The following is a 15,000-nucleotide window of genomic DNA, read 5'->3' on the forward strand; positions in this document are numbered from 1 at the left end:
TTTCCTTGGCTTACAAAAGGAGCATGGTAAGTGAAGAGTCTTGATCCCCTTACACATTTTTGAGTTCCTCCTTCATGTAGTCATCGCACCTCTGCTTTTCTTGAGAGGTATTCTGCACAGTCTCAAAGTCTTTAGCTTTCCTATAAGGAGATTTCAGAATACAGGTTTGGGGTTAGCCCTTCCAGAATTTTTCGTGCTTAGATTATGATATATCTTTCCCAGTAGTTCAGACATTAGACTGATCTTACGAGAGCAGTGAAGATTCTCTGTACATTTTCCAGTTCAGCATTTTTTCCTGCCTTGAAGGCGGCCATTAGTATACAGCATTATTCCAGTCTAGAGAGAAGTGACTTGAGAATCATCACTTGTTCAGGATCTCAGCTTTTGAATGAGTTATCCGGCCTATCATTTTCCTTGAGATTGAGAAAAACAACATTGCTAAGATCCTTAAATGTGAGATCCTCTACCGCTCTCATATGATCACTTCTTCACTGCACTTCTGCTCTACTCAAAAATTCGAGTTTATCTCTTATTTTCAGTCTTTAATTTCTCGAGATTTCCATTGTATAGTAACTGAGATTTGTCTTGGTTCTAAACTTCAGTCTTACTTTATAAAATTTCTTTTCACGTCCTCAAGTGCAGTCTTATATTCTGAAGGAAATAAATGGTATAAAATACCGACATCAGATGCAGCATTCTCCACCTGACCTCAACATTCTGAACCTGACTATAAATACTCAAGTACCTTCCACACCAGGTAGATCTGTTTGTGACTTGAAAAAGCCCACTGTGTGAACGAAACGTTGTCAATAAAGGATCACATTAAACTGCATATGTGTTTATATTTCCCATATATTCTGAAGTCTATTTTCTTAACTCCTAGAGTTCAGTGTCTTACCAAGCAGATTCTTTCATTTATACCTTGAAGAGGTTAATCTTATATTAAAGAATCTAATCTTGTTTTTAAGACATCAGTCATATTTGCAAGAGTTCAATCTTACCTTGAAAAATGTAGTCTCACCTGAAAGAGCTTAGGCTGCTCTTAATGAGCAGACAAGCAGAGTCTTACCTTCCAGAGGCAGGCTATGATGAGAAGGACAAGGAATATAGAGAAGGTCACAGCCAGTAGCAAGATCGAAAGTGGAATATCCAGGAGTCCTCGCTCCTGTTGGCAGGGAGAAGCAACGTTTGAATTTAAACAAGTATATTACTGCAAAGTAAGAGACCACCTGAAGATACATATGAATCACATGTAACATAGATGAGCATATTTAAGCCTCAGTCGAAGGCTGTCCTCAGTAAATCTACTGAAGAGACGTCTGACTTAAGCAGAAACATACAGGTCTTTCTCGTGTATGCTTGAAATGTCTATCCAAGGAGTTTCTCACTTTGCATAGATCATTTGTTATGATGTTAATCCACCCACGTACAATCCTACACAATTCTTTGTCCTGAATTCCCCGTGCAAGTTTAATGACTCAATAATATATATAAATATGTACATATGGCTACTCCTTTATTGTTCTTTCATATACATTTGATTTAATACCTTCAGTTCCACCCTTTTCAGTATGTTCTTCCCTTTTAATTTGATTTAACATGGTACTAGGACACCCATATTCTTTTCATACTTAACACTCACTTCCTTTTTAACAGCATATAAGCATACACCCACTCTTACAAACAAAGGTACAGAAAAATGGCCTGTGGTACCTAACTATAAAGCATTGTATACCAGCAAGGGGGCAATCACCAAAGCAATCGTTTAATGTTGAGAACAGAAATATACACCAGAGGCTGCTTTTTGAGAATCTTTGTATTCCCACCACCAATAATATGTACATTAGACCTAGACAAATGCCAATACATATTATGATTAATTCAGACAGAGTGAGCAAGAACAGTACTCCTGCCCACTACAGCTCATAAACTCATACTGAAAACAGAACACTAGTATGTGTTAATCAGCTGAAAGCAAGCTAGGAACTGACTCCCAGATGAATTTTAGTTACAAAATAAACTAGCTTGGGGCCCACTCCTCACTCAGATTGGTTGATATTTACAAGGGGTAGCTGTTTTCCAAAGCAGGTGGAGCCCCTACAGAGAGATACCAGGCTTTTAGCTAATGCGAATAGAATGCTAGATGTGTGGTTGTGTGTGATACATGCCGAATAAAAATGAAGGTGCGTGTGGCGCTCGGCACACGAATTGCAAACATCCCAACTTCAAAATTTACTGCAATATAGTTTTTAATTACACTTTAAAACGTAAACAGTATTTTATTCACTGTCTGTCACTCACATGACTACGAGCTCCTCAAAAAGATCCGTGGATGACCTTGAGAGATCTTGATTTAAGTCATCAAGCTAATCTAACTAACTTTACCTTTGTACTGAAGCTGAGTATCTCCCATTCCCCAGAACTGAATGATCATCACTTTCATAAGATGGTTAAAATTTTTCCATCATTGTTATGTTATTACATAGTAATGATGGAAGAATTTTAACCATCTTCCTCAGGGAAATTACAAGAAGTTTAAGAAACATGAACTACTGAGACACTGAGAAATAAATAAGAATGTAAGTGTAAATTTGTAAGATGAAGCTGATGTTTCACATGTTTTTCTAGACAGAAACTGAGCAGGAATCGTGTCAAAGTGCAAAATGTTTAATAAACTTCTGTGTCCCATCCACATGAAGACACCAAAAAAATAAATAAATATTAAGAAAAAAAAATAAAAAAAAATTCAAAATAGAGTATAAACGTATTATTAAATCGATAATACCTGAGGTCTCAGGAGGAACACCCGAGTTTTTGTTGAGGTTCTGGAGTTAATAACAGTACTGTTATTTTGATAGACATCTACATCCATCCATGAGTACACGGTGACGCTTCTGTAAGGCAGCTGCAAGACAATTTATTATTATTATTGTTATACATATATAAGTCGTGCCGAATATGTAAAACTGGTCAATTAGCAAGAACTCATTTAAAATTAAGTCCTTCCTAAAAAATTTTCTTATACGTTTAAAGATAGATTTTTTCATTAATGTTAATGTAAAAAATTATAATTTTGCACTAAAAGAATCTTAGAAAACTTACCTAACCTTATTATAACAAGAGTTTTTTATTTTTGCCTAACCCAACTTAATATATTTTAGATTTGTTTACAATAATTTAATACTAAACAAACACAGTGAAACATATTTTTTTCGTTAGGTTCAGAATGATTTTGGCGAAATTATTCCATACACAAATTTTCGCTTGTCCTATATGGCAAGATGAGCGTTGCTATTTAAGCCAAGATCGCAAGTTTTACAAATTCGGCACGACATTATATATATATATATATATATATATATATATATATATATATATATATATATATATATATATATATATATATATATATATATATATATATATAAGTCGTTTCTAAAATTTTCTCTTATACGTTTAAAGATATATTTTTTTCATTAATGTTAATGTAAAATTTTTTAATTTTGCACCAAAAGAGTCTTAGAAAACTTACCTAACCTCACTATATCAAGAACAATTTATTTTAGCCTAACCGAACTAAATATATTTTAGATTTGTTTACAATAATTTAATACTAAACAAACACATTGAAATATATTTTTTTCGTTAGGTTCAGAATGATTTTGGCAAAATTATTGCATACACAAATTTTCACTTGTCCTATATGGCAAGATGAGCGTTGCTATTTAAGCCAAGATCGCAAGTTCTGCCTATTCGGCACGAAATATATATATATATATATATATATATATATATATATATATATATATATATATATATATATATATATATATATATATATATATATATATATATTAAAAAATTAAGTCGAATTTTTAACTTGTGGGACTTGATCAGTGCAGAAGAAAACTGTGAAACAAAAGATATATGATTCGGAAAGCTTATCAAGAATGTTCTCGATAAGCTTTCCTAATCATATATCTTTTGTTTCACAGTTTTCTTCTGCACATATATATATATATATATATATATATATATATATATATATATATATATATATATATATATATATATATATATATATATATATATATATATATATATATATATATATATTTCTTTATTTACACTGCAATCAACCCATTTTAGTTGTTAACAGTAAAGAGTAGTGGAGGCTCGCTCCTTCGTTCTAAAAGCACAAGAAAAACATCTGCAGGAGAGTAACACAAACTTTGTATATAGTGAAATGGTACATCATTAATGTTAATATATTTGTATTTAAATTATGTCCACACTACAAGCCTCCGGATGCAACATCCCAGCAATTCCAGGAACAGCTGTTAAAAATTGACCACTGTCTGGAAAATCTTCCAACTCCTGCACCCAACATCTTGCTCCTGGGGGATTTCAACTTAAGGCACCTAAAATGGAGGAATATAGCAAATAATATTGTTGCAGTAATAACACCAGGAGGCAGCTCTGATGAAAACTCACACGAGCTTTTAAATCTCTGCACAAAATTCAATTTAAACCAGCAAATAATAGAGCCTGCTAGACTGGAGAATACACTAGACCTCATCTTCACTAACAATGATGATCTGATAAGAAATGTCACCATATCAAAAACAATATACTCAGATCACAACATAATTGAGGTTCAGACATGTATGCGCGGAGCCCCAGACCGACATAATGAGATTAGTCACGAGGGAGCATTCACCAAATTCAACTTCAATAACAAAAACATAAAGTGGGACCAAGTAAACCAAGTCCTAACCGATATAAGCTGGGAAGATATACTAAGCAACACAGACCCCAACTTATGTCTCGAACAGATTAACTTGGTGGCACTCGATGTATGCACAAGGCTTATTCCTCTAAGAAAAAGGAGTAGATGTAAAATAGAAAGAGACAGGCGCTCCCTTTACAGGCGACGGAAAAGAATAACAGAGAGGCTAAAAGAGGTCAATATATCAGAAATGCGTAGGGAGACACTGGTCAGAGAAATAGCAAGCATCGAACTTAAGCTAAAGGAATCTTACAGGAGTCAGGAATCGCGGGAAGAACTAAAAGCCATAAATGAAATCGAAAGAAACCCAAAGTATTTCTTCTCCTATGCCAAATCAAAGTCGAGAACAACGTCCAGTATTGGGCCCCTACTTAAACAAGATGGGACCTACACAGATGACAGCAAGGAAATGAGTGAGCTACTCAAGTCCCAATATGACTCAGTTTTTAGCAAGCCGCTAACCAGACTGAGAGTCGAAGATCAAAATGATTTTTTTATGAGAGAGCCACGGAATTTGATTAACACAAGCCTATCCGATGTTATCCTGACGCCAAATGACTTCGAACAGGCGATAAATGACATGCCCATGCACTCTGCCCTCATGGAACTCCGTGTTCATCAAGAACTGCAAGAAGCCCCTATCACGAGCCTTTTCCATCCTATGGAGAGGGAGCATGGACACGGGGGTCGTCCCACAGTTACTAAAAACAACAGACATAGCCCCACTCCACAAAGGGGACAGTAAAGCAACAGCAAAGAACTACAGACTGATAGCACTAACATCCCATATAAAAATCTTTGAAAGGGTCCTAAGAAGAAAGATCACCACCCATCTAGAAACCCATCAGTTACACAACCCAGGGCAACATGGGTTTAGAACAGGTCGCTCCTGTCTGTCTCAACTATTGGATCACTACGACAAGGTCCTAGATGCACTAGAAGACAAAAAGAATGCAGATGTAATATATACAGACTTTGCAAAAGCCTACGACAAGTGTGACCATGGCGTAATAGCGCACAAAACGCGTGCTAAAGGGATAACAGGAAAAGTCGGTCGATGGATCTATAATTTCCTCACTAACAGAACACAGAGAGTAGTCGTCAACAGAGTAAAGTCCGAGGCAACTACGGTGAAAATCTCTGTTCCACAAGGCACAGTACTCGCTCCCATCTTGTTCCTCATCCTCATATCTGACATAGACAAGGATGTCAGCCACAGCACCGTGTCTTCCTTTGCAGATGACACCCGAATCTGCATGACAGTGTCTTCCATTGCAGACACTGCAAGGCTCCAGGCGGACATCAACCAAATCTTTCAGTGGGCTTCAGAAAACAATGTGAAGTTCAACGATGAGAAATTTCAATTACTCAGATATAGTAAACACGCGGAAATTAAATCTTCATCAGAGTACAAAACAAATTCTGGCCACAAAATAGAGCGAAATACCAACGTCAAAGACCTGGGAGTGATCATGTCGGAGGATCTCACCTTCAAGGACCATAACATTGTATCAATCGCATCTGCTAGAAAAATGACAGGATGGATAATGAGAACCTTCAAAACTAGGGAGGCCAAGCCCATGATGACACTCTTCAGGTCACTTGTTCTATCTAGGCTGGAATATTGCTGCACACTAACAGCACCTTTCAAGGCAGGTGAAATTGCTGACCTAGAAAATGTACAGAGAACCTTCACGGCGCGCATAACGGAGATAAAACACCTCAATTACGGGGAGCGCTTGAGGTTCCTAAACCTGTATTCCCTGGAACGCAGGCGGGAGAGATACATGATTATATACACCTGGAAAATCCTAGAGGGACTAGTACCGAACTTGCACACGAAAATCACTCACTACGAAAGCAAAAGACTTGGCAGACGATGCAACAGCCCCCCAATGAAAAGCAGGGGTGTCACTAGCACGTTAAGAGACCATACAATAAGTGTCAGGAGCCCGAGACTGTTCAACTGCCTTCCAGCATACATAAGGGGGATTACCAACAGACCCCTGGCAGTCTTCAAGCTGGCACTGGACAAGCACCTAAAGTCGGTTCCTGACCAGCCGGGCTGTTGGTTTGCGTGAAGCCAGCAGTAACAGCCTGGTTGATCAGGCTCTGATCCACCAGGAGGCCTGGTCACAGACCGGGCCGCGGGGGCGTTGACCTCCGGAACTCTCTCCAGGTAAACTTCAGGTAAACACTGCTGACATCTATATCTGTATGGTATTTTTATATAGATAAGGAATTTATATTGAATGGTGGAAGGAAAGGTCAGGTAAGAGGAAGACACAGGAGAGAGGTGGGGAAACTTCAGTGTTTCAACGTGATTGGAGATAGTTTGAGGGAGGAGGGATGGAAAATGATAGTCCGAGAGAGCAGGGATATAGAAGGATAGTTTGAGATAGGAGAAATTGAGAAAAAAATTCTCATTCGTGATTACATTATACATTCGTCTATTCAAGTTACCCTGTGTTATACACATTATTATTATTATTATTATTATTATTATTATTATTATTATTATTATTATTATTATTATTATTATTATTATTATTATTATTATTATTATTATTATTATTATTATTATTATTATTATTATTATTATTATTATTCTCATTGCGAACTTTTCCTGCAAGGAAGTGACCCACAACGATCGACAAACACTGAAATACCTACATAATACTAGGTGAGCAGAGGAGAGTAGGTGCTAGGGCAAACTTGCCCACACCTCCTTCATAGCTGAAGAATCGAAAAGGGAAACCTTCCCTTCTGAGAAGAGAAAGAGAGAAAGAGAGAAAGAGAGAGAGAATGACTGACCTCAGTGACTGCAGCTGTGACCAGATGACTTGCGAAGGAGACAGTGATTGTAGACTCAGCCTCAAGCAACGCCACCTCACACCTGTGAGGGAAAAAGTTTGTTAGATAAGAGTGGAACCATGAATGAATGGTGGAGGTAGTATAAATGGTTGAATGATTGTTGAGTAAGCGGTGTGCAACGTTACCTCTACCTCCCTCCCCTTCTCCACTCAGTGGGAGTTAACATGGGACCATCCTAGCCAGTTGGATATTACTTGACTTTCTGCTCCCAGCATGTCTCTAAGTGAATATCAAAATGGTATACAATACCGACAGGTTGGTAAGTTAGACGCATCGGCAACAGTTAGGCAGCTTTATTCCGAAACGTTTCGCCTACTGAACGTTTCGGAATAAAGTTGCCTAAACGTTGCCTATATGTCTTACTTATCAACATGTCTTTAAGTATGGAATTCCACTCTCATTCATTTTATATTATGTGTGTTAGTTTTTATATTAATGTAACCTGACCTGATTTGACTAACGTATTTTAACGTAATTTTCCTTAATCATCACCATTTCTTTTAAAGGTCTTCTATCATGTGAGTGACTGCTTCTCGAAGTTTTTAACTTATTTTTTTCTTAGCCTTGTTGATCAAATTGAGTCACTCGACGCCGGCGAGACAAAGTGGGCAGCTTGATCTATGAAGCAGATCAATGACTTTCACATCTTATGAATACTTCGAGTGTCGTAGGACACGTTGAAAAACCATTTGTTGTCATCACCTCCTGCCAACTTCATTTTGCTTCCAGCCAGAGTTTTACCCCGTTGGTCTATTGGTGAATCACTTATACCTTGGTTTTGTGTATGTGTGTGCGTATGTGTATTTACCTAGTTGTGGTTGCAGGGGTCGAGTCACAGCTCCTGGCCCCGCCTCTTCACTGGCCGCTACTCGGTCACTCATCCCGCTCCATGAGCTTCATCATATCTCTCCTTAAAGCTATGTATGAACCCTGCCTCCACTACATCATTTCCTAGACTATTCCACTTACTAACAACTCTTTGACTGAAGAAATACTTCTAACATCCATGTGGTTCATCTGAGTCTTCAACTTCTAACTGTGACCCCTTGTTGCTGTGTCCCATCTCTGAAACACCCTGTCTATATTCACCTTGTCGATTCCTCTCAGTATTTTATATGTCGTTATCATATCCCTCTATCTCTCCTGTCTTCCAGTGTCGTCAGATCGATTTCCATTAACGTCTCCTCGTAGGACATACCCCATAGCTCCGGGACTAATCTTGTTGCAAACCTTTGCACTTTCTCTAGTTTCCTTACATGCTGGGCTAGGTGAGGGTTCTAAGCAGGCGCTGCATACTCCAATATGGGCCTAACGTACAGAGTGTACAGGGTCCTGAATGACTCCTTATTAAAACGTGGGAATGCTGTTCTAAGGTTTGCCAGGTGCCCGCATGCTGCAGCAGTTATTTGGTTGATGTGCGCCTCAAGAGATGTGCCTGGTGTGATACTCACCCCAAGATCCTTTTCCTGAAGTGAGGTTTGTAAGATTTGGCCCCCTAGACCGTACTCTGTCTGTGGTCTTCTTTGTCCTTCCCCAATCTTCATGACTTTGCACTTGGTGGGGTTGAACTCCAGGAGCCCGTTAATGGATCAGGTCTGCAGCCTGTCTAGATCCCTTTGAAGGTCTTCCTGGTCCTCGTCCGAATGTGTGTGTGTGTGTGTGTGTGTGTGTGTGTGTGTGTGTGTGTGTGTGTGTGTGTACTCACCTAATTGTGGTTTCAGGGATCGAGACTCAGCTCCTGGCCCCGCCTCTTCACTGATTGCTACTAGGTACTCTCTCTGCTTCCTGAGCTTTATCATACCTCTTCTTAAAACTATGTATGGTTCCTGCCTCCACTACTTCACTTGCTAGGCTTTTCCACTTCCTGACGACTCTATGACTGAAGAAATACTTCCTAACGTCCCTGTGACTCGTCTGAGTCTTCAGCTTCCAGTTTTGACCCCTTGTTCCTGTGTCCCCTCTCTGGAACATCCTATCTCTGTCCACCTTGTCTATTCCCCGCAGTATCTTGTATGTCGTTATCATGTCTCCCCTGACCCTTCTGTCCTCCAGTGTCGTCAGTCTGATTTCCCTCAACCTTTCCTCGTACGGCATTCCCCTGAGCCCTGGGACTAGCCTTGTTGCAAACCTTTGTACTTTCTCTAACTTCCTGACGTGCTTGACCAGGTGTGGGTTCCAGACTGGTGCTGCATACTCCAGTATGGGCCTAACATATACAGTGTACAGTGTCTTGAACGATTCATCATTAAGGTATCGGAAAGCTATTCTCAGGTTTGCCAGGCGCCCGTATGCTGCAGCAGTTATTTGGTTGATGTGTGCCTCCGGTGACGTGCTCGGTGTTATGGTCACCCCGAGGTCTTTCTCCCTGAGTGAGGTCTGTAGTCTTTGTCCACCTAGCCTATACTCTGTCTGCGGTCTTCTTTGCCCCTCCCAATCTTCATGACTTTGCATTTGGCAGGACTGAATTCGAGAAGCCAGTTTCTGGACCACATGTCCAGCCTGTCCAGGTCTCTTTGCAGTCCTGCCTCATCCTCATCCGATTTAATTCTTCTCATCAACTTCACATCATCTGCGAACAGGGACACTTCAGAGTCTATTCCTTCCATCATGTCGTTCGCATATATAAAAAATAGCACTGGCCCAAGAACTGACCCCTGTGGGACCCCGCTCGTCACAGGCGCCCACTGTGATACCTCATCACGTACCATGACTCGTTGCTGCCTCCCTGTCAGGTATTCCCTGATCCATTGCAGTGCCCTCCCTGTTACATGCGCCTGATCCTCCAGCTGCTGCACTAATCTCTTGTGGGGAACTGTGTCAAAGGCCTTCCTGCAGTCTAGGATAGCGCAATCAACCCACCCCTCTCTCTCGTGTCTTACTTCTGTTACTTTGTCATAAAACTCCCGGAGATTTGTGATACAAGATTTGCCTTCCATGAACCCATGCTGGTTTTCATTTATAATCTTGTCCCGTTCCAGGTGTTCGACCACTCTCCTCCTGATAATCTTCTCCATGACTTTGCACACAATACATGTCAGAGACACAGGTCTGTAGTTTAGCGCCTCGTTTCTGTTTCCTTTCTTAAATATGGGGACTACATTTGCTGTCTTCCATTTCTCAGGTAGTTGCCCAGTTTCAAGGGATGTGTTGAAGATTGTGGTTAGAGGCACGTACAGCATCTCTGCTCCTTCTCTAAGGACCCATGGAGAGATGTTGTTCGGTCCCATCGCCTTTGAGGTATCAAGGTCACTTGTGTGTGTGTGTGTGTGTGTGTGTGTGTGTGTGTGTGTGTGTGTGTGTGTGTGTGTGTGTGTGTGTGTTTGTTAGTTACCATTTTGTCTTAGGCACATGTCGATAAACACTTGGCCTGTTTTGTGTGTACTCACCTAATTGTACTCACCTAATTGTGGTTGCAGGGGTCGAGTCATAGCTCCTGGGCCTGCCTCCTCTCTGGTCACTAATAGGTCAATCCCTCCCTGCTCCATGAGTTTTATCATACCTCTTCTTAATGCAATGTATGGATCCTGCCTCCACCTCACTTTCTAGACTATTCCACTTCCTGACAACTCTATGACGTAAGAAATACTTCCTAACATCCCTGTGTTTCATCTGAGTCTTCGTGTTTCAACTGTGACCCCTTGTTGGTGTGTCCCATCTCTGGAACATCCTGTCCCAGTCCACCTTGTCAATTCCAACATACGGGCGACTAGCAAACGCGTCAGGAGATGTGTTCGGTGTTACACTCACCCCAAGACACTCTTCTTTGAGTGAGGTTTTTAGTCTTTGGCACCATAGACTGTATTCTGTCTGCGGTCTTCTTTGCCCTTCCTCAATCTTCATAACTTTACACTTGGCTGAGTTGAACTCCAGGACTCATTTGCTTGACCTAAATCTCTTTGTAGTCCTGCCTGGTCCTCCTCCGATTCAATTCTCATTAACTTGACATCTTGTGCAAACAGAGACACTTCTGAGTCTATTCCTTTCGTCATGTCATTCACATACCAGAAACAGCACCAGCCGTAGGACTAACCCCGGAACCGCACTCGTCACAGCCGTCCACTCCGACACCTCGTCGCGTACCATGACTCTCTGCTGCCGTCCTGTCAGTTATTCTCTAATCCATTGCAGTGCCTTCCCTGTTATACCTGCCTGGTCCTCCAGCTTTCGCACTAATCTCTTCTGTGGAACTGTCAAAAGCCTTCTTACAATCTAAGAAAATGCAGTCTACCCACCCCTCTCTCTTGTCTTACTGCTGCCACCTTGTCATAGAACTCCAGTAGGTTTGTGAAATAGGCTTTTCCGTTCCAGAATCCGTACTGGCTGTCACTGATATGCTCATTCCTTTCTAGGTGCTCCACCATTCTTATAATCTTCTTCATGATTTTGCATATAGTGCATGTCAGTGATACTCGTCTGTAGTTTAGTGCTGCGTGTCTGTCTCATTTTTAAAAATTAGGACATTTGCTGTCTGCCATACCTCAGGGAGCTGTCCTATTTCGATAGATGTGTTGAAGATTGTTAGTGGTACACAGAGCGCCTCTGCTTCCTCTCTCAGAACCCACGGAGAGATGTTATGGCTCCATCGCCTTTGAGGTATCTAGTTCGTTTAGCACTTTCCTCACCTCTTCTTTGGTTATATGTATTGTGTATGGCACTTGGTGGTGTACCCCACTCTTCGTGTTTCAGGAGTCCTTTCTGTCTCCACTGTGAATGCTTCTTTAAATCTCATGCTGAGCTCCTCACATACTTCTCGGTCATTACTTGTGAGCTCGCCTCCTTCTTTTCTCAGCCTGATTACCTGGTCCTTGACTGTTGTAGTCCTCCTGATGCGACTGTACAACAGCTTTGGGTTGGACTTGGCTTTCCTGCTATGTCATTTTCGTATTGTCGATGGGCCTCCCTCCTTGTCTGTGCATATTCGTTTCTGGCACTTCGACTACTCTCCTTGTTCTCCTGGGTCCTTTGCCTCCCATACTTCTGTTCTCTAGTGCATTTATTTTCGGCCTCACTACACCTCTGGGGAAACCAAGGGCTCGTTCTGGCCTTCTCATTATTTTTATTTCCCTTGGGTACATACTTCTCTGCTGCCTCACATATTGTTGTCACGCATTCCATCAACTCATTTACTGTTCTCTGTCCCACTGAACCTCGTGTAGGAAGTTCCTCAAACTTGTGTAGTTCCCTGTCTTCTAGTTTGGATTCCTCCGCTCTGCCATTTCTGCTTTCCTCTCCATTAGTAACACTACTATATATTCGAAGCTCAATGTGTGTGTGTGTGTGTGTGTGTGTGTGTGTGTGTGTGTGTGTGTGTGTGTGTGTGTGTGTGTGTGTGTGTGTGTGTGTGTGTGTGTGTGTGTGTGTGTGTGTATGTGTGTGTGTGTGTGTGTGTGTGAGTGTGTGTGTGTGTGTGTGTGTGTGTGTGAGTGTGTGTGTGTGTGTGTGTGTGTGTGTGTGTGTGTGTGTGTGTGTACTCACCTATATGTGCTACCCTATATGCCTGCTGGGGTCGATTCCAAGCTCGCCCCGCCTCTTCCCTTGTCTCTTCTAGGTCCACTCTCTCCCGGCTCCAAGAGCCTTATCGTACCTCTTCTTAAAGCTATGTATGGATCCTTCACTCTTCAGATTGTTCCACTTTCTGACGACTCTAAGGCTCTACATTCGCTTCTTGGTCGGCGGAGTGGGTGGATGTATGTGGCGCCTCCCTCCAGTCTCTCTTGAGTGATCGGTGGTGCTACACGATATTTTCAAGTGTTCGCAGGATAGTTAACACTGTGGGCATAGAGCTACTGCGTGGGGCCATCACACCGGAACTATCGTATGTGCTGCTCCCTACCATTATACGAGATACGTATGGGATTGCTGACAAAGAATTATATGGTGTAGCCCTGAATGAAAATTTCCGAGTTTTTATGAAGCTGTTATTGTCATAAGTATACGAGTCGCTGATTGACCGTTTCCAGGTGTGTATATGTGTGTGTGTGTGTGTGTGTGTGTGTGTGTGTGTGTGTGTGTGTGTGTGTGTGTGTGTGTGTGTGTGTGTGTGTGTGTGTGTGTGTGTGTGTGTGTGTGTGTGTGTGTGTGTGTGTGTGTGTGTGTGAGTGAGTGTGTGTACTTACCTAGTTGTGGTTGTAGGGGTCGAGATTCAGTTCCTGTCCATGCCTCTTCACTGAACGCTACTAGGTCCTATCTCTCCATGCTCCATGAGCTTTATCATACCTCGTCTTAAAGCTATGTATGGTTCCTGCCTCCATTACATCACTTGATAGACTATTCCACTTCCTGACTACTCTATGACTGAAGAAATACTTCCTAAAATCCCTTTGACTCATCTGAGTCTTCAACTTCCAAGTGTGACCCCTTGTTTCTGTGTCCCATCTCTAGAACATCCTGTCTCTGTCCACCTTGTCTATTCCAAGCAGTATTTTGTATGTCGTTATCATGTCTCCCCTAACCCTCCGGTCCTCCAGTGTCGTCAGGCCGATTTCCCTTAACCTTTCTTCATAGGACATTCCCTTTAGCTCTGGAACTAACCTTGTCGCAAACCTTTGCCCTTTCTCTAATTTCTTGACGTGCTTGACCCGGTGTGGGTTCCAAACTGGTGCTGCATACTCCAGTATGAGCCTGACGTACACGGTGTACAGTGTCTTGAACGATTCCTTACTAAGGTATCGGAACGCTGTTCTCAGGTTTGCCAAGCGCCCATATGCTGCAGCAGTTATCTGGTTGATGTGTGCTTCCGGAGACGTGCTCGGTGTTATACTTACCACAAGATCTTTCTCCTTGAGCGAGGTTTGCAGTCTTTGGCCACCTAGCATATACATGGTTCGTGGTTTCTTTGCCCTGGGCTCTGGTGGCCTGGTGGTTAACGCTCTCGTTTCACACGGCGAGGGCCTGGGTTCGATTCCCAGCCAGAGTAGAAACATTGGGCGTGTTTCTTTCCACCTGTTGTCTATGTTCCCCATCAGTAAAATGGGTACCTGGGTGTTAGTCGACTGGTGTGGGTCGCATCCTGGGACACTGACCTAATTTGCCCGAGATGCTCAGCATAACAAGTGGATTTCTATGTAGTAGTATGTCATTATTGTCAGCTAGGACTGTATACCATGTACATGTACTTGTAGTAAATAAAGATTATATTATATTATTATTATATTCATGACTTTACATCTAGCGGGGTTGAATTCGAGAAGCCAGTTGCTGAACCAGGTGTTCAGCCTGTCTAGATCTCTTTGAAGTCCTGCCTGATCCTCATCTGATTTAATTCTCCTCATTAACTTCACATCATCTGCGAACAGGAATACTTCTGAGTCTATCCCTTCCATCATGTCATTCACATA

General features: G+C 41.6%; 1 protein-coding gene across 1 annotated transcript in view; it reads right to left on the reverse strand.

Moving 5' to 3' along the window:
• The window catches only part of LOC128686204 (uncharacterized), a 26,716-nt gene that overhangs the window by 3,637 nt on the left and 8,079 nt on the right, over positions 1-15,000 (reverse strand). Inside the window, exons 2-4 of the mRNA XM_070080888.1 lie at positions 7,604-7,685; positions 2,786-2,905; positions 1,070-1,165 (exon numbers count right to left, since the gene is read on the reverse strand). Of these exons, the coding sequence (XP_069936989.1) occupies positions 1,070-1,165; positions 2,786-2,905; positions 7,604-7,685 (298 nt within the window). The remainder of the gene's footprint in view (positions 1-1,069; positions 1,166-2,785; positions 2,906-7,603; positions 7,686-15,000) is intronic.

This window comes from Cherax quadricarinatus, unplaced genomic scaffold (assembly GCF_038502225.1).
Source record: "Cherax quadricarinatus isolate ZL_2023a unplaced genomic scaffold, ASM3850222v1 Contig1192, whole genome shotgun sequence".
NCBI classification, from domain to species: domain Eukaryota; kingdom Metazoa; phylum Arthropoda; class Malacostraca; order Decapoda; family Parastacidae; genus Cherax; species Cherax quadricarinatus.